Source organism: Ornithodoros turicata, chromosome 2 (genome assembly GCF_037126465.1).
Source record: "Ornithodoros turicata isolate Travis chromosome 2, ASM3712646v1, whole genome shotgun sequence".
In the NCBI taxonomy this organism is placed as follows: domain Eukaryota; kingdom Metazoa; phylum Arthropoda; class Arachnida; order Ixodida; family Argasidae; genus Ornithodoros; species Ornithodoros turicata.
The window spans coordinates 78,153,226-78,176,202 of record NC_088202.1 but is presented as its reverse complement, the minus strand read 5'-3'; the positions used below and the strand labels follow the sequence as shown (position 1 = coordinate 78,176,202).

The 22,977-nt window shown below is 48.3% G+C and overlaps 2 protein-coding genes across 2 annotated transcripts; both read right to left on the bottom strand.

Annotated features, from left to right (window-relative positions):
* Window positions 1–9,889: 9,889 nt before the first annotated feature.
* On the bottom strand, window positions 9,890–14,320 carry LOC135384808 (uncharacterized). The gene has a single exon (XM_064613993.1). It carries the CDS (start codon window positions 14,318–14,320, stop codon window positions 9,890–9,892), a length of 4,431 nt encoding a protein of 1,476 aa, XP_064470063.1.
* A 387-nt stretch (window positions 14,321–14,707) lies between these two features.
* On the bottom strand, window positions 14,708–22,788 carry LOC135384806 (uncharacterized). The gene is made up of 2 exons (XM_064613992.1): window positions 22,422–22,788; window positions 14,708–19,581 (listed from the first exon to the last, which is right to left on the bottom strand). Exons 1-2 carry the CDS (start codon window positions 22,786–22,788, stop codon window positions 14,708–14,710), a joined length of 5,241 nt encoding a protein of 1,746 aa, XP_064470062.1.
* Between the last annotated feature and the right edge of the window lie 189 nt (window positions 22,789–22,977).

The window sequence follows — 22,977 nt, the reverse complement described above, 5'->3', positions numbered from 1 at the left end:
TACTTCATACCATGTACAACATTCACGCAACTAACAATTTGGTTCCCACAATTTAGTTCCAAGCCAGACCATGACAGGACCGTTCTGGACTCAATGGTATCGACTGAGACAGTTGGCGTTACCGTGGAGATTTCCTTTTTTATACACGACATTGAAATTGTATTGCTGGAGAGTGAGACTCCAGCGAAGGAGGCGTCCATTTTTAGAGCACATTCGTTCTAACCACTGCAGAGGGCAGTGATCTGTTTCAAACGTGAACTTAGTGCCGTACAGATAACAATTTAGTTTCTGAGCAGCCCACACTAAGCAAGCGCATTCTTTTTCGGAAGCGCTGTAGGCCTGCTCCCGGACGCTAAGCTTCCTGCTTATATACAAAATCGGGAATTCCTTGTTTTGTGCGTCCCGTTGGCACAAAACGGCTCTCAGCCCACGATTGCTAGCGTCGCACTGTACGACAAAGGGTTTCGAGTAATCCGGTGTCTGTAAAATAGGGCGACTCGTCAGTGCTTTCTTCAACTTCTGAAAGGCGAGTTCCTTCTTATCGTCCCATTTAACCTCGGTTGGCTCTTCTTTCCTTAGCGCATCGGTCAGAGGACTCGCAGTATCCGAATAATTCGGAATATAATTCTAGTAGTAGCCGGTGAGGCCTAGGAACGACCTGATCTCAGATTTCGTGGAAGGCTTACGGAAGTCCTTGACGGCTGCGATTTTTAAATCGACCGGCCTCCGCTTGCCCTGTCCTACAACGTGTCCCAAGTATTCCACTTCAGCACATCCGAGCTGACATTTCTCAGCTTTTATAGTGAGACCGGCTTCTTTCAAACGGTCAAACACGCTTCTCAAGTGGCTAACATGCTCATCCCAAGTATTAGAAAATATTGCCACGTCGTCTAAGTAGGGCACTGCGTAGTTTTCTAACCCCCGTAAAACATTGTCCATAAGTCTGGAAAAACAAAAGGGAGCGTTTTTGAGTCCAAACGTCAGTTTCAGTGGTCGAAACGTCCCCATGTGTGTTATGAAGGCCGCGTAGCGGCTCGCCCTTTCGGTAAGTGGCACTTGCCAGTAACCTCGCACTAAGTCGATGGTCGAGATGTACTTGGCTTTGCTTACTTGCTCGATTCTTTCCTCAATGTTGGGAATAGGATACGTTAGATCTTTAGTGATGACGTTTAGACGCCTGTAGTCTACGCAGGGTCTCGGGGTTTTCCCGGGAACTTCAACGAGCAATATCGGGGATGCGAACTCGCTTTCTGCTCTCTCAATGATTCCGTACTTTAGCATCTTGTTGATCTCGTCTTCAATTATCTCTTTTTGTCTCTTTCTGTAAGGTTGTGATCGAATGACTTGCTCAGTCATCAATTCGATATCATGGGTTACTAGATCCGTGCTTCCTGGGCGATCTGTAAACAGTTCCCCAAAGTCCCTGATCAGCGCTTCTAACTCTTTCGTCTGCTTTCCCGTCAGATTGCCGTTTTTAACTGCTATATTGATTACCTCATCTGCAGTGTAATGCCTGTTCTCTTTCGGAATTTCTGGAACGTCTAGCGGCATCTCCTCCTGCACATTCAACGTCAAGCTGACCACGTCCTCCCGTTCCACGTAGGGTTTCATTAAATTCGTGTGATATATCCTCAATTCCTTCTTCCGGCCTCTCATTTGGACAACGTAGTTGGTTTCAGACAGTTTGTTCACGACCTCTACTGGACCTTCCCAGTGAACTTGTAGTTTATTTTGTCTCGCCGGTCTAAGGATGAGTACCTTATCACCTTCCTTGTAGCTTCGCAACCGGGCGTTGCGATCATAATATGCTTTACCGCGGTTCTGGGCGCTTTCCATGTGACGCATTACTATCTCTCTCGTAGCGTGCATGCGCTCCAGTAACTCGAGTACATATTCCACGACGGTGGACTCTTCTCCTGAGCCTTCCCACTTTTCTCGCAACATTCTAAGCGGCGATCGCAGTGCTCTACCGTACACTAGCTCCGCAGGACTAAATCCGGTACTTTCATGCGACGCCGTCCTCAGCGCGAAGAGTGCAGCTGGCAAGCACGCCTCCCAATCCGTCCCTGGCTCAAAGCATAGTGCGCGCAGAACACGTTTCAAGACGGAGTGCCACCGTTCAACGCTGTTAGACTGTGGATGGTAGACGGAACTGTGAATGATGCGGATGCCACATCTTTCGAAGAACTCAGTCGTCAACGCGCTAGTGAATACCGTGCCCTGGTCTGATTGTACTTCGGCTGGGAAACCTATCCTTGCGAAAACCGACAAAAGTGCATTCACAATCTCGGGCGAGTTCACCTGCTTCAACGGCACCGCTTCCGGAAATTTCGTCGATGGGCACAGCATCGTCAGAATGTACTTGAAGCCAGATTGCGTTACCGGCAGAGGACCGACAAGATCAATTCAATCCGTCTAAACGGTTCTGCAATTAACGGAACACGGGTTAGTGGGGCCTTACATTTCTCATTGGGCTTCCCCACTCGTTGACACGTGTCGCATGATTTAACGTAGTTCTCCACATCTTTAGTGCACCCTGGCCAATAGTACTCCTGGAGGAGCCTTTCTTTCGTTTTCGTGATTCCTAGATGGCCAGACCATGCATTAGTGTGGCATAAATGCAACAGGTCCTCACGGTATGGTTCAGGAACTACTAACTGGTCGTATGATCTGCCATTGTTGTCTTGGTAATTGCGATACTGCAAACCTTCTTTCACGACGAAAGTTACATTTTTCCTGGCGACACCCTTCCCATTAGTGTTGGTGAGGTTTTTCAAAGTGGGATCATTTCTTTGCTGTTCCACTAAGCTATCCCTTTCTAGCCTAACAAGGGTAGACAGGTTTCGGCTTACCGGCGACAAAAGAATTCCCTCAAGATCTTCTAGGTCTTGCTCATTGTCGTCCCTGTCGGCTGGGTCATCTCTGACCTCATTCGCTTCGCAGCTGTCCCCAAATCTTAGCCCTGTCTCTTCCGTCGTTTCTGTTACCGCGTCATCATCTTTTGTTGATTCTGACCGTGTTATTTGGGTTGCCTCTGTGCTTTCTTGTTCTCTAACAGCGGTTTCACTTTCGCTAGCGGTAGATTTTTCACTAACTGGGCTCTCTACACTTTCGCTGTTGAAGGGCACGTGCCTATCCTGTTTGCTCTCATCATATCGAAGCTGACTGGCCAACTGTCGTGCTTTCGAACGCGTTAAAGCTTGCACCACACCGTTTTCAAAACTTAGACCCTTTTGTCTCAGAAGTTCATCTGAGCGATTAGAGAACAAATAGGGGTATTTAACAGACAAGTTTTCTGACACGGCGGCTTCAGTGCGCAATTCTCCAAACGGCCCTTTAATAGTGACCTCCGCGATCGGAAGACAAACACTTTCTTCCTCCACAACCTGCCTTATCCAAGACACCTTCCCCGTAAGGTGCTCTTTTGTGACATAAGCGGGGTGCACTATATCCATAGTAGCGGCACAGTCCCTCAGCACTCGGCACGGCTTCCCGTTCACTTCCAACTCAAACATGTAGGGTCGCAGTAGCCTTAAATTTTCCTCATCGTCGGCAACGTAAGAAAATGCTACTCGCGGGTTCGGACAACGTGCGGCAATATGGCCTACTTTTTTGCACCTGTGGCAAATTAACCGTCGTCTACGTTCGAACTCCTTGTTACGCGGCATACCCCCACTCTCACTTTCCCCGCGGTTCTCTTGCAACTCTTTTGGGGTGGTCTCCTCTACTTTCTTTTCCCTGGGAGTCGGCTCTTTTGTTTCAGGCAGCCCCACTTTTCGAAACCGTGCCTTTTCCTCGGGATACTTCTGGGCTGAGTGGCGACTCTCACCGTACGAATTAGGGAGACCTCTAGCTTCCCTACGCGTGGCATACTCTTGTGCTAGCTCTGCGGCTTTCTCAAGTGTCTGGACATCCATCCTATCTTGGATCCAGTACCGCACGTCATCGGATACACCCACATAAAACTGCTCTAAGCAAAAGCATTCTAACACTTTATCGTGCTTGCCGAAAGCCTCAGCACTTTTGAGCCACTCTGTCATGTTTGCCCTGAGATCGTACGCGAACTCTGAATAGCTCTGCCCATTTTTGAACACCGATTCTCGAAAACGCTCTCTGAATGCCTCGGCTGGCAAACGATACTTTCGCAGTAAGCTGTCCTTTACCTTACTGTAATCGTCAGCGTCCTCTTTACTCAGGCGAGCGATAACGTCAGCGGCCTCGCAAGGAAGAACGGTAAGCAAGCGCTGTGGCCACAAAGGCTTTGCTATACCAAATTTTTCACAAATCCTTTCAAAGTTAACTAGGAAAAGACCTATATCTTCCCCCATCTTGTATGGTTGCAGAAGCTTAGTCATCTTTACTTGATCTAGGTCGCCGGAACCTGCCTCCGACGCCGGCCTTCCCTCCAGCCGCTTCAACTCTAGTTCAATCTTCTTTAGTTGAATCTCCCGCTCTATTTCTAACTTTCTACTTTCGAGCTCCTTGTCCTTTTGACGTTCGAGACTTTCACTTTCTGCCTTTTTGGCCTGCTCCGTCTTTTGGGCTTGTATTAGTTCCCAACACTCGGTAATCTCGTCATCATCGGCACCCGATTCCACAATAGCCGCTATGATGGCTGACTTCAGACGCAAACCCTCGGTATGAATCCCCAATTCTTCGCACAGTAGTAACAAATCTGCTTTCAATAGCTTCTTTAGATCCATAGCGGACTGATTTGTGAGTGTCAGTTATGCCTGCTCAACTACTGCCAAATATTACGCAAACACAAAATTCCTAACAGTAGCCGAACAAAATTTCGATAGCACTACCAATCACTAACTAACACTTGGTGTGCGTACGAAAAGAACTACTCACTCACTCAAGCCGCTGTCCAAAGCCAAAGAATCCGTCATCCCAGCGCTGGCATCCAGTCGTTACGTCTTGGCATCTTTGGTAGCGTGACACCAACGAAAGAAATGGGGAACCGACTCAGGGAGCAAAGTATAACGAAAGTGATTATTTCATTATGTACAAAAGATATACAAGTGGTCGGCGCCGTGGCCGTCCAGCAGCATGGATAGTAGGGGAAGACGAAGATGCTCCGTTGGCCTCCGCTTTTGTAGACTGCATTGGGGCCACGTCCTTGTCGGATTCCACGTACGAGTCCTATTTTGGTGGCCGGAGTCCGTGGGAAAGGCGTTGCTCACGACGGAGAGAACAAATCCCTCAGAAGGGACAATAGGGGAAGTCGAGTGCTTGCTTCCCGCAATGCGTGTCTGGTTTTGGTCGTCCAGGCTTGACGCTCAAAATTATCTTCTGCTTCCAATCTGTCTACGTGATCATCTGTTTTGCATGCGATCGTAACAATGTCTTCCGATCTCAGCGCATGAGCGCTAGCCAAAAAGATACACTGACATTTTATTGGAACTACCTTCAGAGCGAGTTCTCTGGGCCAAAAAGCTCTGCACAACGGCCTGCTGCACAGCAGTATTCTTGCACAAGTGCTTCGTTCAACGACAACGCACGCGAAACGGTTTTCTTAGGTGTTTGGCGTCCGCTCTAATTCGAGAAGACGCCACTGCGCGATATACCGTGAGGGCGGGGGCGTCCGTGTATGCCGCGATAGACGCAGACGCCGTGGCCTTTAGTTGGAGTGAGTGGACCTCACGACATAGATTTTGGCCCTCGTGCACAAGTGGAAGCAAGCGTAAAAGCAAGGCTGTGTGATGCGTCGAAAGCGTCGTGTACCCCGCATGCAAGCGCATTTATGGGAAACCTCCGGGCGTTCAGCCACGGGCTTCCTGGTAACGCAGAATAGCGGACACGGCGTCGCATTTTTTTTATTATTATTAGAGGTGGACCGCTTCGGGGCACCCCTGGGGGTCGCGACCCACAGTTTCGGAGCCACTGCTCTAGAAGATCTGGAGCACATTCTTCTTCATTGCCCACACTACCAACCTTCCCAAACCGCACTGTCCGGGTTTCTTAGTCAACTGGACTCTCGACCCTTCTCTCTATTAAAATTGCTGGGTCCCTGGAATATCCAGCCCACCAACGCACTGCGCACAAAGCTCTTTTGACCTTCTTAGACGGACTTCGATCCTTATTGTGAAGGGGCTCATTATTTCATTCCCCACATCACCACCAGCAATGGGGTAGAGTACCGCTCCTCGCGATGAAACTCCCCCTTCCTTACCTCAAAAATAAAGTTGTTCCGTATCTTTTTTTTTCACTTCCACCATGGCCTTTGGTCGGCCTATGAGAAAGCGCTCACGATGGCGGAGCAGATGCGAACTTGCGAAGCTAAGAAGTGGCGAGGAACGCAGTCCAGAATTTAGGACGCGTTCTTTGCGCAACGAGGCTGCTTTGGAGGCCTCTATAACGGCCCAGGTCGAGCTCGATCCAACCCGCACCGTCCAGGTCCGGCTCGCACTTCTAGTTGACGTGCGGAACAACCACCGAAGGCTACCTACTTGACATCATCATCATCTATAGCCACGGTCGTGACGATGCCCACACCTGTGACGGCAACAGCGGCAAGTAGTACCACCACCAACACTACCATTTTTTGCTTTATCACATCACCATCACCATCAACACCCCCAGAATTCACCCTATCCTACCGCCATCGTTTCCGACGACATTTACAACGTTGCTCTACCGGCTTCGCATGAATGTGCCCTGCAGCGGATGACTACTCCATGGACATAGGAAGGAAGACTCCCTTAACTGCCCATAATCTTGGTCTTTTTGTCGGGCACCTTTGGCCCCCGATCGAACACTTCGAAGTCCTGCAGGTGTTTGTGCAGTTTTTGGCAGACACCTAGTTGGTGGATGTACTATGACATATACTGTGACTAGATGTGTGACATGCTACCGTGTCTGTAGTTTTCGCTTGCGCTCCTTTAATATTAATTATTACCTTAATTACTTTCTTTCGTCTCTATTTGAACTGTAATAGATGACAACCTGACATTCACCATGAGCACCACAATCTTTGTATTGTTCCGTGCACCAACCGAAGCCAACAGAGAGATAGCGACGATGCCACAGACTTGTACGACAGAATCTAACGACGAGACACATTTGTAGACGTGCAGATGTGTATGAAACATCCGTTTATGTTTCTGTTAGTGAAATATTTGCGAAAATAGACTGCTTTCGGGGACAGTGTTTGCTTTTCGTTCCAACTTCTTTGTATGGTGAAACGCTTCGCCATCCTGAAAAATATCATACACAGTGCAACAAGAAGGCATCATGCAACTGATACAATTTTATGTAACTAGAAAACAACAAACACACTGATGATGATGAATGGAGAAATAATTCGCCACCTGTGTTGTGGCCCACTACCTCAATGCCGTGGGACTGCATGACATGTAAAATGACAATGAGGGGACGAGGGGGGAGAGACGGTAGCAAGGCCGCACATCAGGATTAAAGGACATAAAGGGGACCAGTGTCATGCAGAAAATTCAGGAAAATCTGCAGGGCACGACGGTGTCGTAGGATGTCGGTCCAGGGTCCAGGCACTGTCGCCAAAGTGAACGGAGCGGTGATTTGTTTCAGTCGATTTCGCAACGTTTCCCGTTGACCCCTGAAGAAGAGGACACAGTCCACGATCGCGTGCTGGATATCTGATAGCACGGCACACCTGCCATAACATGGTGTAAGGCAACCAAGCCAGAGTTTAAAGAAATATGTAACTAGAATCCGCCTAACGAAAATGTGTTTTCCTGTTCAGAATATTTTATTAACATAATTATCTAATTACACAAGTAACTGCACAGGTTACACTTTGCTTTTAAGTAACACAATAACAACGTAGATGTTCTGCGTGCAAACTATCGTTACAACTATGTCAAGCTGCTACACATATGTACAATCTACCATGCGTATGTACACATATCAGGCAAAATTTGGCCGGAAAATTGATTGTGATTATTTACACTATTTACATAATCTGAATCCCCTCTTTGAAAACGAGGTTCCTGATAGCAATGCGCCCATACGTCACGCATATGTAACGATTAGACCACTGACGCAGGAATTCCTGGTTCCCCAGCGAAAAGAGGCGGTGCTCAAGGTAGTTACGGAGCAAACACATAACAAGGGCAAGTCTCGGATGCAATACGGCGATTATGAGCTACAGCCCTACATCGGAACTTCCAGAGTACGTATGACACAATTATTATGATTAGGTGGTCAAAATTACTTCGGGTGCTCACTGCAACTTTACGCCTTACAGCAAAGCGCCGGCGCACTAAAGTCCACAATGTCGACACTACAACACGCTCATGTAGAACATGCGTATTTGTTTCATTTGCACCATTGTTTGGGCATGTAGAATTTCTTGTAGTTCCCATTTGACAAGCCGATCTTTTGTTGGAAATATACCCCAGCAGCCTTTCCAGTGAAAGTCCGCGGTCTCCTGCGGTAGTGCAACCGGGTCCCTTCTACCACTGTGCGAGAACGTAGCACTGGCGCTTCTTCAGAGCATAGCCTCGCATATTCGGGATGCTTGAATTTTCTCTACATCTATATCCGGAAGGTGATATTGTACAAACTTATATTGCCTGATAATCCATTTATAAAACTCTGGTGGATTTTCTGCTGTGTATTGCCAACACCGCTGGGTACAAGTGTCCTGCGTCCCTGTCCCAACCAGTACATTTCCAGAGGGCACCTCGGTGAATCGACTTCACTTAATATGCCCAAAATGTTCCTCAATGCAAACAACGAACTGTACGTTTTCACACATGGAAGGCCCCTCACCCTCTGTAGCAGAACCTTAAAGCGAGATAGACGAACTTCTTCCAAAATCCGTTTATTAGAGGCAGTTGCTCCGAGCCATCCTACTCGTTCTACAACGTTAAGAACAACAAAAAAAAGGTGATATTCCCCGTGCGCTTTCGAGCGAGCTTGCGTCTTCCTCTTCCTCCTTCGTCACAAGCCAAAACAACGCCAGTACAAGCCAACAGCCAATAAGCCAACAAAACAGTACAAGCCAAAACAAAAACCCCAACACATTCATAGTCAATTCTCAACACACTCCCCCGCAATGAGTTTGCTCATTCTTGGATCTCCAATGGGAACAAGTGCTGTATTGCACGCCTTAAAGTTCCACCGGTCGGAAGTTGCACGACACATGAACGGACATGTCCGTCTCTACCTGGAAACGTCTTTACGATTCGACAGATCTTCCATAGGCCGCGAGGGACCCTATCTTCCTTCAGGAGAACCAACGTGTCGGTCTGTAAGTCAGTTGAGCCTGAAACGCGTTGCCAATGAGCAGTCCGTAGTTCCTGTAAGTAGTCACTCCGCCACCTTCGCCAAAACCGTTCCAGTAGCGACTCGCGGTACCGCGTTGCCCTCTGCAGTCGCTGCTGAGTTCCAGTAGGCAACTGCGCTGAAGTGACGAAGGGTGGCAGTCGCGTCAGCCGTTTTCCAATTAAAAGGTGCGACAGTGTCAATGGCTCCGGCTCCTCTGATTCCGCATAGACGAAAGTAATCGGTCGGGAGTTGATAGTCGCTTCAGTTTCGGTGAGCACGGTGGTGAGTTCAGGAAGTGTTAAACTGCTCCTTCCAAGAACCTTTCGAAGAGATGTCTTGACCGACCGCACCATTCTCTCGTAGAATCCTCCCCACCATGCAGCCTTTTCCACAATGAATTTCCAATGAAGTCGAATGCTGGAGAAATAATTTTTAGCTTCTTCGCTACGAAGTGAGCTCCATAACTGCCGAAGATCTTTAGATGCGCGTTTGAAGGTCAGGGCGTTGTCCGAATAAACTGTATGACAGACACCCCTTCTTGACACGAACCTCCGAAAAGCTAGCAGAAATGTCGCCGTGCTCAGGTCCGTGACGATTTCCAAGTGAACAGCTCTCGTGATGGCGCAGGTAAACACTACTATGTAGGACTTGCACTTGCATCAGTGGTAGCACCCTTGTAGTAGAGAGGCCCGGCAAAATCAACTCCCACCACTGAAAAAGGTTCGTCCTTGGTAACTCGATCCCTCGGGAGTGGTGCCATTGGCTCTTCCGCAGGCTTCGCGCGCCACTTTTGACACGTCAGGCAACGATGAAGCATAGCCTTCACCGCTTGTCTACCATTGATGACCCAGTATGTCTCACGTAGCTCAACAAGCGTGTCTCGTACACCTCCATGAAGCAAACGAAGATGCGTACGCATTATTAACTTCTTTGTGAAGTCGTGATGTTTCGGTAAAATAATCGGTTGCTTCTGCGATGCAGATCCGTCGCTCTCTTGAAGTCTTCCCTTCAAACGAAGGATTCCATCTTGATCCAAGTAGGGGGATAGTTTAAGGAGCGGAGAAGTTGAGGATATCCTTCCACCGTTACTGGCCAGGACTTCGTATTCGTCTGAGAAACATTCACGTTGAACCTGACGAATCCAGTACTTTTCTGCCTGATTTATTTCTTCAGTAAGGAGAGGCCCAGATACTTTTTCATGTGGTCGTTGACAATTCAAATTAAACCGTTTGATCCACGCTGTTATCCGTAGTACACGAAGGAAGGAACTATGCTTGGTGAGGTCGAAGAGAGCACATTGATCCCCCTTTACAACCGCAACTGTAACTTCCACCGCCTTCGTTTCAGTATTGACGATGTCTGTGGGTGTTCCAGGAGCTCTGGGCTCTGGTACCGAGCCGACCATGTCAATGGATGACAACCATTTTGGTCCAGTCCACCAAAATTCATTGTTTTGCAGTTGCCTGGGTAAAACACCTCGCGTGAGTAGGTCGGCAGGATTTTGTTCCCCTGGACAGTAGTGCCATGTAGAGGGATCGCAAAGGCCTTGTATTTCTACTACTCTGTTTGCAACGAAGGGTTTCCATCGACTTGCATTGGCCTTGATCCAGCAGAGCGCTACACTCGAATCGCTCCAAAATATCGCAGGGAAGCGTTCAACGTGGAGTGCACCGACAATGTAGTGAGTTAGCCGCGCTCCGATCAGCGCTGCAAGGAGCTCCAAACGTGGCAACGTAACGCGCTTCAGCGGGGCTACTCTAGCCTTAGCAGCTATAATCTTCACGTTGACAGTGCCGGCATCCGTTTCCGTCCTCAGGTACACAACGGCGCCGTATGCTTGAATACTAGCGTCACAAAAGCAATGCACAGAGTGCTTCGCTGTTGGTCCCTCGGTTATAAGTGCTCTGGGTACGGCTATTTGAGCGACGTCCGGGATCCCTTTCGTCCACCGCAGCCATTCAGACAGGAGATCATCTGGCAGTAGATCATCCCATCCGAGTCCTTGCTCCCATACTCGTTGGAAAAGAATCTTCGCCTTGATAGTGTATGGTGCAAGGAACCCCAAAGGATCAAAAATTCTTGCGGTTGCTTGCAGCAGGCAGCGCTTGGTGTCCGTCTTGTAGGTGATGAATTTCACAAGAGAGTCCATGGAAAGCAGAAGTGTGTCCGTTGCGGTGTTCCAGCTGAGTCCTAAAACCTTTTTTGACTTGTAATGAGAATTAGCCTCCGCGTCTTGTTCGCTGCTTCTCCTGAACTCACTCTGTAGATCCGGCGAGTTCGTCGTCCACTTTCGTAGCTTCATTCCAGCTGTCCTGACGACCTCGTTAGCATCTCTGGAAAACCGCTCCCCTTCATTCCGTGTGGCAACGCTCGTCACCAAATCGTCGACGTAGAAACTCTCGTTCAACGTCTCACACAGGGACTTCAGAGATGGATCTGCCGAAGAAGTACTCTCAAAATGACAACGAAGCGTAGCAGCCATAATGAAGGGACTGGATGAGGCTCCAAATGGGACACGGGTCATCCTCCAGACCTCAATTTCTCGTTCGGTGACATCACGTTTCGGCGTCGCATCATACCAAAAAAACCGAAAGGCGTCACGATCAGTCTTGTTCAAGGAAATCTGGAGAAAAGCCTTCTCAATGTCAGCAACGACTCCAATCCGTTGTTTTCGGAACCTCATTAGTACTGCCAGCAAGTCAGGATTAAGGTTTGGTCCAGAATCCAAAACGTCGTTCAACGAGGGACAACCGGGAGCACTGGAAGAGGCATCGAAAACGATGCGCATTTTGGTGGTTTCCCTTTCGTGCTTGACAACGGCATGGTGGGGCATGTAATATGTTGGCCCATCCACTTCATGAGGGAGAAGAACCTTTTCTGCATGACCATCATCTAAATACTGTCTGATCGCCTTGTCATACTCGGCAGCCATGTGTTCATTCTTGGTAATTTGTTTCGTTAAAGAAAAGAGCCTCTTCCTTGCTACTTCTTCGTTTGACGGTAAATACGGGTGCACAGTCTTCCACGGCAGTGCGACCTGATATCTGCCGCTCACGTTCTTCATGGTCGACTTGAAAGCTTGAAACACGGCGTCCTGATGCGTCGGGTTACTGTCCGTCTGAATCCCGATATGTTCCAAGTCCCAAAATTTCCGTAATTCATTGCACAATTCCGTTTCTTGAGACTCGACGTTTACCCGCATGACTCCTACGTTCGTACATATTGTAGTTGAACTTGAAGACGATGGGCCCTGTACTGTCCATCCAAAAACAGTGTTTGCCGCTACCAGGTCCTCGCTGATGTGCTGTATCTCGCCAGTAACGGTCCGCCAGTAATAGTCGGCGCCTACAAGTATACCGATGCCAGGCTCACAATGAACGTTTCCAACAGAAAGGTCACCCACACGCATTCCGGCCCGATGAAGGTTGGAAACCAAATCCGTGCTTGGTAGTTGCATTACGTCGTTACAAATATCTGGCATTTCCGATGCTTCTATACGTAGCTCACTTCTGTCGTACTGACTTCGGAGCCAAATCTGAACCCGACGACACTTCCTCTGCCTGGCGCATTCCGTTCCAAAGGTGTACAGCGATATTTGTTCCTCCCCTACTGGTTGACAGTTGAGTTTCTTCGAGAGTGATTGCTTGATAAATGATCTTTGGCTTCCGCCATCAAGAAGCACACGAACCAATTGCCGTTCGGTCTCACTTTCCGCCCAGGCTCGAAGGGTTTGGAGCAGTATGGTGACACCAGCAGAACTTGCAGTGCTTAAGCTTGCCGACGTAGCCAAGGCTGAAGACTCCACGGAAGTAGGCTGGTTTATCGGATCACACATAACGGTGAGATGGCGTCTTCCGCATTTAAGACATCGAAGTCTGCTGGCATTCCTACAATCCCTCGAACGATGATACTGTCGGCCGCAGCGAAAACATCGCATTTGGGATTTCAGTTTCTCTTTCTTCTCTTGAATCGAAATTGGAGCGTCACAATTCTCCAAAGTGTGTTCGTTGGATTCACAAAATATGCATTTTGTCGTCTCTGCAGCAACAGTCAATGCAGCCCCGGTCGGAGGAGGCTTCTGTGGCCACTGCCACTGCTTCTCGATCATATCCTTGCGTCCTTCGGGTTTTGTGGTCGTGTCGTAAACTCTCTCTCGACTGGATACTTCAATTCTCAGGAACTCTAAATACGAGGTCAAATCCTCTTCCCCATCGAGGTGTTTCCGGTCGTATTCAAGGTTGAGGTCGCTGGGAACAGCCTTCCTTAGCGCAGAAAGTAGGAGAACACCGTAAGACGTTTGCGCAACGTCGAGAGCTTCAAGAGAGCGGACACCAGTCATGACGGCGTCATACAGCTCGCGGAGCTTCATTACTTGACTGGAGTCGCTGACTTTAGTCAGAGTCAACAGGCGTGACATGTGCGCATCGATGATGAGACTTTTCTTGCTGAACCTTTCTTTCAACAAGTCCAAAGCGATGTCATAGTTCTCTGCAGTCAGCGACAGTCCACTCACCGCCGTTGCAGCTTTGTCAGTGAGGTAGCTACGCAGATACTTGAACTTGTCCACCTTTGCAGTTGACTGATTGCTGTTTATCGTAGAATCAAATTGGTCCCAAAAACTATTCCAGTTCCGGAGGTCGCCGTTAAATCGTGGGATTTCCAATTTCGGTAGCTTCACTGTAACGGTTCTCGTACCGCTACCTCTAGTCTCCAGTGTGCTGTAATCTCCCCCGCCTTGGCCATGTCTTCTCGATCCGTCAGCAAGTTCTCGGCCGTATTCCATGTTCAGTTTTTGTACAGCTCGGGATTTCGCTACGCATATCCTGTCCTGGTATGTCTGGGAGCCTGCAATCTCTTCGTCGTAGACTTTGTCGTCCAATACCATTTCTTCAATGGCGAGATTCAGCTCCTCCAGGGCAGTTTCTTTTACTTTCAGGAGATCTAGCTTCTCCTGAAGATCACCTCTGAGGCTGGGTGAATGTGGTCCGTCGAGTAGTTGTTGTATTCCGTCAATAAGTATCGTTGCAGCTGCTCGAATCGCACCTCGCTTCCGCTTCAGACGTTCCATTGCAAGGCTGGTCCACGTAGTCGTCTATCAGGTTGATGTCGTTGATATGTCGCTGACGTTCGGCTACTCCCGGGTTTCGGCACCAACTTTTCTTTGTAGCAGAACCTTAAAGCGAGATAGACGAACTTCTTCCAAAATCCGTTTATTAGAGGCAGTTGCTCCGAGCCATCCTACTCGTTCTACAACGTTAAGAACAACAAAAAAAAGGGTGATATTCCCCGTGCGCTTTCGAGCGAGCTTGCGTCTTCCTCTTCCTCCTTCGTCACAAGCCAAAACAACGCCAGTACAAGCCAACAGCCAATAAGCCAACAAAACAGTACAAGCCAAAACAAAAACCCCAACACATTCATAGTCAATTCTCAACACACTCCCCCGCAATGAGTTTGCTCATTCTTGGATCTCCAATGGGAACAAGTGCTGTATTGCACGCCTTAAAGTTCCACCGGTCGGAAGTTGCACGACACATGAACGGACATGTCCGTCTCTACCTGGAAACGTCTTTACGATTCGACAGATCTTCCATAGGCCGCGAGGGACCCTATCTTCCTTCAGGAGAACCAACGTGTCGGTCTGTAAGTCAGTTGAGCCTGAAACGCGTTGCCAATGAGCAGTCCGTAGTTCCTGTAAGCAGTCACTCCGCCACCTTCGCCAAAACCGTTCCAGTAGCGACTCGCGGTACCGCATTGCCCTCTGCAGTCGCTGCTGAGTTCCAGTAGGCAACTGCGCTGAAGTGACGAAGGGTGGCAGTCGCGTCAGCCGTTTTCCAATTAAAAGGTGCGACGGTGTCAATGGCTCCGGCTCCTCTGATTCCGCATAGACGAAAGTAATCGGTCGGGAGTTGATAGTCGCTTCAGTTTCGGTGAGCACGGTGGTGAGTTCAGGAAGTGTTAAACTGCTCCTTCCAAGAACCTTTCGAAGAGATGTCTTGACCGACCGCACCATTCTCTCGTAGAATCCTCCCCACCATGCAGCCTTTTCCACAATGAATTTCCAATGAAGTCGAATGCTGGAGAAATAATTTTTAGCTTCTTCGCTACGAAGTGAGCTCCATAACTGCCGAAGATCTTTAGATGCGCGTTTGAAGGTCAGGGCGTTGTCCGAATAAACTGTATGACAGACACCCCTTCTTGACACGAACCTCCGAAAAGCTAGCAGAAATGTCGCCGTGCTCAGGTCCGTGACGATTTCCAAGTGAACAGCTCTCGTGATGGCGCAGGTAAACACTACTATGTAGGACTTGCAATCAGTGGTAGCACCCTTGTAGTAGAGAGGCCCGGCAAAATCAACTCCCACCACTGAAAAAGGTTCGTCCTTGGTAACTCGATCCCTCGGGAGTGGTGCCATTGGCTCTTCCGCAGGCTTCGCGCGCCACTTTTGACACGTCAGGCAACGATGAAGCATAGCCTTCACCGCTTGTCTACCATTGATGACCCAGTATGTCTCACGTAGCTCAACAAGCGTGTCTCGTACACCTCCATGAAGCAAACGAAGATGCGTACGCATTATTAACTTCTTTGTGAAGTCGTGATGTTTCGGTAAAATAATCGGTTGCTTCTGCGATGCAGATCCGTCGCTCTCTTGAAGTCTTCCCTTCAAACGAAGGATTCCATCTTGATCCAAGTAGGGGGATAGTTTAAGGAGCGGAGAAGTTGAGGATATCCTTCCACCGTTACTGGCCAGGACTTCGTATTCGTCTGAGAAACATTCACGTTGAACCTGACGAATCCAGTACTTTTCTGCCTCATTTATTTCTTCAGTAAGGAGAGGCCCAGATACTTTTTCATGTGGTCGTTGACAATTCAAATTAAACCGTTTGATCCACGCTGTTATCCATAGTACACGAAGGAAGGACCTATGCTTGGTGAGGTCGAAGAGAGCACATTGATCCCCCTTTACAACCGCAACTGTAACTTCCACCGCCTTCGTTTCAGTATTGACGATGTCTGTGGGTGTTCCAGGAGCTCTGGGCTCTGGTACCGAGCCGACCATGTCAATGGATGACAACCATTTTGGTCCAGTCCACCAAAATTCATTGTTTTGCAGTTGCCTGGGTAAAACACCTCGCGTGAGTAGGTCGGCAGGATTTTGTTCCCCTGGACAGTAGTGCCATGTAGAGGGATCGCAAAGGCCTTGTATTTCTACTACTCTGTTTGCAACGAAGGGTTTCCATCGACTTGCATTGGCCTTGATCCAGCAGAGCGCTACACTCGAATCGCTCCAAAATATCGCAGGGAAGCGTTCAACGTGGAGTGCACCGACAATGTAGTGAGTTAGCCGCGCTCCGATCAGCGCTGCAAGGAGCTCCAAACGTGGCAACGTAACGCGCTTCAGCGGGGCTACTCTAGCCTTAGCAGCTATAATCTTCACGTTGACAGTGCCGGCATCCGTTTCCGTCCTCAGGTACACAACGGCGCCGTATGCTTGAATACTAGCGTCACAAAAGCAATGCACAGAGTGCTTCGCTGTTGGTCCCTCGGTTATAAGTGCTCTGGGTACGGCTATTTGAGCGACGTCCGGGATCCCTTTCGTCCACCGCAGCCATTCAGACAGGAGATCATCTGGCAGTAGATCATCCCATCCGAGTCCTTGCTCCCATACTCGTTGGAAAAGAATCTTCGCCTTGATAGTGTATGGTGCAAGGAACCCCAAAGGATCAAAAATTCTTGCGGTTGCTTGCAGCAGGCAGCGCTTGGTGTCCGTCTTGTAGGTGATGAATTTCACAAGAGAGTCCATGGAAAGCAGAAGTGTGTCCGTTGCGGTGTTCCAGCTGAGTCCTAAAACCTTTTTTGACTTGTAATGAGAATTAGCCTCCGCGTCTTGTTCGCTGCTTCTCCTGAACTCACTCTGTAGATCCGGCGAGTTCGTCGTCCACTTTCGTAGCTTCATTCCAGCTGTCCTGACGACCTCGTTAGCATCTCTGGAAAACCGCTCCCCTTCATTCCGTGTGGCAACGCTCGTCACCAAATCGTCGACGTAGAAACTCTCGTTCAACGTCTCACACAGGGACTTCAGAGATGGATCTGCCGAAGAAGTACTCTCAAAATGACAACGAAGCGTAGCAGCCATAATGAAGGGACTGGATGAGGCTCCAAATGGGACACGGGTCATCCTCCAGACCTCAATTTCTCGTTCGGTGACATCACGTTTCGGCGTCGCATCATACCAAAAAAACCGAAAGGCGTCACGATCAGTCTTGTTCAAGGAAATCTGGAGAAAAGCCTTCTCAATGTCAGCAACGACTCCAATCCGTTGTTTTCGGAACCTCATTAGTACTGCCAGCAAGTCAGGATTAAGGTTTGGTCCAGAATCCAAAACGTCGTTCAACGAGGGACAACCGGGAGCACTGGAAGAGGCATCGAAAACGATGCGCATTTTGGTGGTTTCCCTTTCGTGCTTGACAACGGCATGGTGGGGCATGTAATATGTTGGCCCATCCACTTCATGAGGGAGAAGAACCTTTTCTGCATGACCATCATCTAAATACTGTCTGATCGCCTTGTCATACTCGGCAGCCATGTGTTCATTCTTGGTAATTTGTTTCGTTAAAGAAAAGAGCCTCTTCCTTGCTACTTCTTCGTTTGACGGTAAATACGGGTGCACAGTCTTCCACGGCAGTGCGACCTGATATCTGCCGCTCACGTTCTTCATGGTCGACTTGAAAGCTTGAAACACGGCGTCCTGATGCGTCGGGTTACTGTCCGTCTGAATCCCGATATGTTCCAAGTCCCAAAATTTCCGTAATTCATTGCACAATTCCGTTTCTTGAGACTCGACGTTTACCCGCATGACTCCTACGTTCGTACATATTGTAGTTGAACTTGAAGACGATGGGCCCTGTACTGTCCATCCAAAAACAGTGTTTGCCGCTACCAGGTCCTCGCTGATGTGCTGTATCTCGCCAGTAACGGTCCGCCAGTAATAGTCGGCGCCTACAAGTATACCGATGCCAGGCTCACAATGAACGTTTCCAACAGAAAGGTCACCCACACGCATTCCGGCCCGATGAAGGTTGGAAACCAAATCCGTGCTTGGTAGTTGCATTACGTCGTTACAAATATCGGGCATTTCCAATGCTTCTATACGTAGCTCACTTCTGTCGTACTGACTTCGGAGCCAAATCTGAACCCGACGACACTTCCTCTGCCTGGCGCATTCCGTTCCAAAGGTGTACAGCGATATTTGTTCCTCCCCTACTGGTTGACAGTTGAGTTTCTTCGAGAGTGATTGCTTGATAAATGATCTTTGGCTTCCGCCATCAAGAAGCACACGAACCAATTGCCGTTCGGTCTCACTTTCCGCCCAGGCTCGAAGGGTTTGTAGCAGTATGGTGACACCAGCAGAACTTGCAGTGCTTAAGCTTGCCGACGTAGCCAAGGCTGAAGACTCCACGGAAGTAGGCTGGTTTATCGGATCACACATAACGGTGAGATGGCGTCTTCCGCATTTAAGACATCGAAGTCTGCTGGCATTCCTACAATCCCTCGAACGATGATACTGTCGGCCGCAGCGAAAACATCGCATTTGGGATTTCAGTTTCTCTTTCTTCTCTTGAATCGAAATTGGAGCGTCACAATTCTCCAAAGTGTGTTCGTTGGATTCACAAAATATGCATTTTGTTGTCTCTGCAGCAACAGTCAATGCAGCCCCGGTCGGAGGAGGCTTCTGTGGCCACTGCCACTGCTTCTCGATCATACCCTTACGTCCTTCGGGTTTTGTGGTCGTGTCGTAAACTCTCTCTCGACTGGATACTTCAATTCTCAGGAACTCTAAATACGAGGTCAAATCCTCTTCCCCATCGAGGTGTTTCCGGTCGTATTCAAGGTTGAGGTCGCTGGGAACAGCCTTCCTTAGCGCAGAAAGTAGGAGAACACCGTAAGACGTTTGCGCAACGTCGAGAGCTTCAAGAGAGCGGACACCAGTCATGACGGCGTCATACAGCTCGCGGAGCTTCATTACTTGACTGGAGTCGCTGACTTTAGTCAGGGTCAACAGGCGTGACATGTGCGCATCGATGATGAGACTTTTCTTGCTGAACCTTTCTTTCAACAAGTCCAAAGCGATGTCATAGTTCTCTGCAGTCAGCGACAGTCCACTCACCGCCGTTGCAGCTTTGTCAGTGAGGTAGCTACGCAGATACTTGAACTTGTCCACCTTTGCAATTGACTGATTGCTGTTTATCGTAGAATCAAACTGGTCCCAAAAACTATTCCAGTTCCGGAGGTCGCCGTTAAATCGTGGGATTTCCAATTTCGGTAGCTTCACTGTAGGCTAGTTCCATCTCAAATCGAACAATCCGGTACACTTGATGTCTCGAATGAACGGGAAAAAAATATATGTTGAAGCCATCGGTGAGTTAGGAGAAATAAACGCTTTCCGAATTCTCTGCGGTGCGCGGTTCGAGAAATAGGAGAGGAGGAAAAACTGCCTCTCAGAAGAAGATGTCGTCGCGAGCGGGTTTGAGCGGTCGCTACAAGGCCATTTCTTCTCGCATTATAATAATTTCTTGATCTGGCTTTAGACCACTTTGGACACAATAGGATCCTTCGTTGGCAGTGCTGTACCGGTTTTTGTCTGTCTGCAAAAAAATATCAAAGTTGACTCAAAGTGCCGAAAAACACCATATTCACTGCAGCTTTGCGGACGATGTAGAAAACGGATAAGACTGAGCTTTATGCCATTTAATTTGTCAATCATAGGGCTATCGAATGATGTACAACTTGTTGCTCTACTCTGTTAGGAACGTAAGCGATACCTCTTTTAATAGCACCATGCCACCGAAAAATGACGAATTTGGGAAGCCATTATCTAAAAAACCCCACCGAAAACTTGCCTCGAAAATTTTATATGTTGTAGGTAGTTCCTTAGACTATGCACAGAAGCAAAATCAAAATTCGGACTTGATTGGTAGCCGCACTGTGAATTTTTTGCCAGCCCTATACGCGGAGCGCATTCAAGCGGAGGCATCGTGTCCCGCGTGTTGCAAAATCGAATTTTCCAAAGGGACTTTCAACTTCTGTCTTCATATAAAAAGTAATTGCTGTCATTTGAGACCATTCTGAGGTTTCAAGGTTTCCTTTTCAAGGTTCTGAGCGTTTGCGTTCATAACAATGATGTAATCGCTGAATCTAGATTGTGGAGCAACCAGATGTGCTCGCATTTTTTGCGGGATGTCACACATGCATTGCAAGTGCTGGGAGCCCGGGAAGAACAGAATGATTTTACATCTTTGTAAGAGGCATATCTGTTCAGGGTTATTCTAAACAAGCATATTTACTGTACGCATTATGGCAGCAGGGACGCAGTGACTTTCAGTATTCTTTGAAACATTTCCTTTCCTACGGCCCCATGACCTCGGACGGGGGAAATTGCACTGAGGAAAATGTTGTTGTGTAGTGCCATACGCACACACTCAAGGCTAATTCATGGTGCCTTTTGTGAACCTTGCCGAAACAGCCCGACTGGCGCCGCTGTCCAATATGTTATTCGGTTCCACATGCTGCGACCATGGGAAGGTCCTGATCGCATTTACTCCCTGAAGACACCTTGCGCAAAGTTTCGCCTACACACAGAAGACGCTTCACTCCCTTCTCGACTACAGAAGTGCATGGAGTGCCCTTATACAGAGTGTGCGACGACATCTGCATTACTGTAGTGTGTCGTCCTGCTTTCACACCTACCTCAATGGCCTCTTCGTCGTACAGTGCTAATCGTGTGGATTTCGCTGACTACCGCCTTACACACAAGAAAGAAGTGCTATAGACAAAGGATTCTTGCTTTGCTTCGGAGATCAGCGTAGCTGCCATAAAGACTGTTGTTCCAGCAGATCAAGCCGAAGGCGTAACAGAAATGGGCCAGCTATGCAGAAGCTGCTTCAAGTACTTCACAGCAAAGGTGGCTGAATCACAACGCAGCAATGTTGCCCACATTTCAAAGAAAATCTTACAAGAACCTGCCATCAAAAGTAACATTAAGGAAAGTGGCTTCAACAGCGGCCTAAAGCAGTTCATGGCACGAGCACTCTCATACGTTACCTTCTTACCTTCGTCACCTTGTCGTCTTCGCTGTCAAGTTCTTGTTATTCTGTGTACTGTAAATATGCTTCGATGTGATCACCGAGGACAAATATACCTCTTATAAAGACGCAAAAGTATTCTAAAGCATTCTGTTCTTCACGGGCTCCCAGCACTTGCAATGCATATGTGTCATCCCGCAAAAAATATGAGCACATATGGTTGCTCCACAATCTACATTCAGCGATTACAACACTATTATGAACGCAAGCTCTCAGAACGGTTTCAAATGATAGCAGTTATTTTTTATGTGAAGACAGAAGTTGAAAGTCCCTTTGGAAAATTCAATTTTGCAACACGCGGGACACAGTGCCATGGCTTGAACGCGCTCCGCATATAGGGCTGGCAAAAAATTCACAGTGCGCCTACCGATAAAGTCCGACTTTTGATTTTTCCTCTGTGCATAGTCTAAGGAACTACCTACAACATATAAAATTTTCGAGGCAAGTTTTTGGTGGGGTTTTTTAGATAAAGGCTTCCAAAATTCGTCGTTTTTCGGTGGTATGGTGTTACTGAAAGAGGTATCGCTTACGTTCCTGACAGTGTAGAGCAACAAATTATACATCATTCGATAGCCACATGAATGACAAATTAAACAGCATAAAGCTCAATCTTATCCGTTTTGTACATCGTCCGCAAAGTTGCAGTGAATATGGTGCTTTTCGGCACTTTGAGTCAACTTTGATATTTTTTTGTAGACAAACAAAAACGGACACAGCACTGCCAACGCAGGATCCTATTGTGCCCTAAGTGGTCTAAAGCCAGATCAAGAAATTTCTATAATGCGACAAGAAATAGCCTTGTAGCGAACGCTCAAACCCGCGCGCGACGACATTGTCTTATGAGAGGCAGTTTTTTCCTCCTCTCCTACTTCCCGAACCGCGCGGCGCAGAGAATTCGGAAAGCGTTTATTTCTCCTAACTCACCGATGGCTTCAACATAAATTTTTTTCCCGTTCATTCGAGACATCAAGTGTACCGGATTGTTCGATTTGAGATGGAACTAGCCTGTAACGGTTCTCGTCCCGCTACCTGTAGTCTCCAGTGTGCTGTAATCTCCCCCGCCTTGGCCATGTCTTCTCGATCCGTCAGCAAGTTCTCGGCCGTATTCCATGTTCAGTTTTTGTACAGCTCGGGATTTCGCAACGCATATCCTGTCCTGGTATGTCTGGGAGCCTGCAATCTCTTCGTCGTAGACTTTGTCGTCCAATACCATTTCTTCAATGGCGAGATTCAGCTCCTCCAGCGCAGTTTCTTTTACTTTCAGGAGATCTAGCTTCTCCTGAAGATCACCTCTGAGGCTGGGTGAATGTGGTCCGTCGAGTAGTTGTTGTATTCCGTCAATAAGTATCGTTGCAGCTGCTCGAATCGCACCTCGCTTCCGCTTCAGACGTTCCATTGCAAGGCTGGTCCACGTAGTCGTCTATCACGTTGATTTCGTTGATATGTCGCTGACGTTCGGCTACTCCCGGGTTTCGGCACCAACCTTGCCGGCCGCCGGCGCCGGAGGAGACGTTGTAGAACGAGTAGGATGGCTCGGAGCAACTGCCTCTAATAAACGGATTTTGGAAGAAGTTCGTCTATCTCG

Bases quoted from the DNA above. Each gene is read 5' to 3' on its own strand.
- LOC135384808 (XM_064613993.1), bottom strand. From the start codon at position 14,320: ATGGAACGTCTGAAGCGGAAGCGAGGTGCGATTCGAGCAGCTGCAACG.
- LOC135384806 (XM_064613992.1), bottom strand. From the start codon at position 22,788: ATGGAACGTCTGAAGCGGAAGCGAGGTGCGATTCGAGCAGCTGCAACG. The intron at 19,582-22,421 runs GTAGCGGGACGA...ACTAGCCTACAG, and splicing joins CAGCACACTGGAGACTACAG to TGAAGCTACCGAAATTGGAA.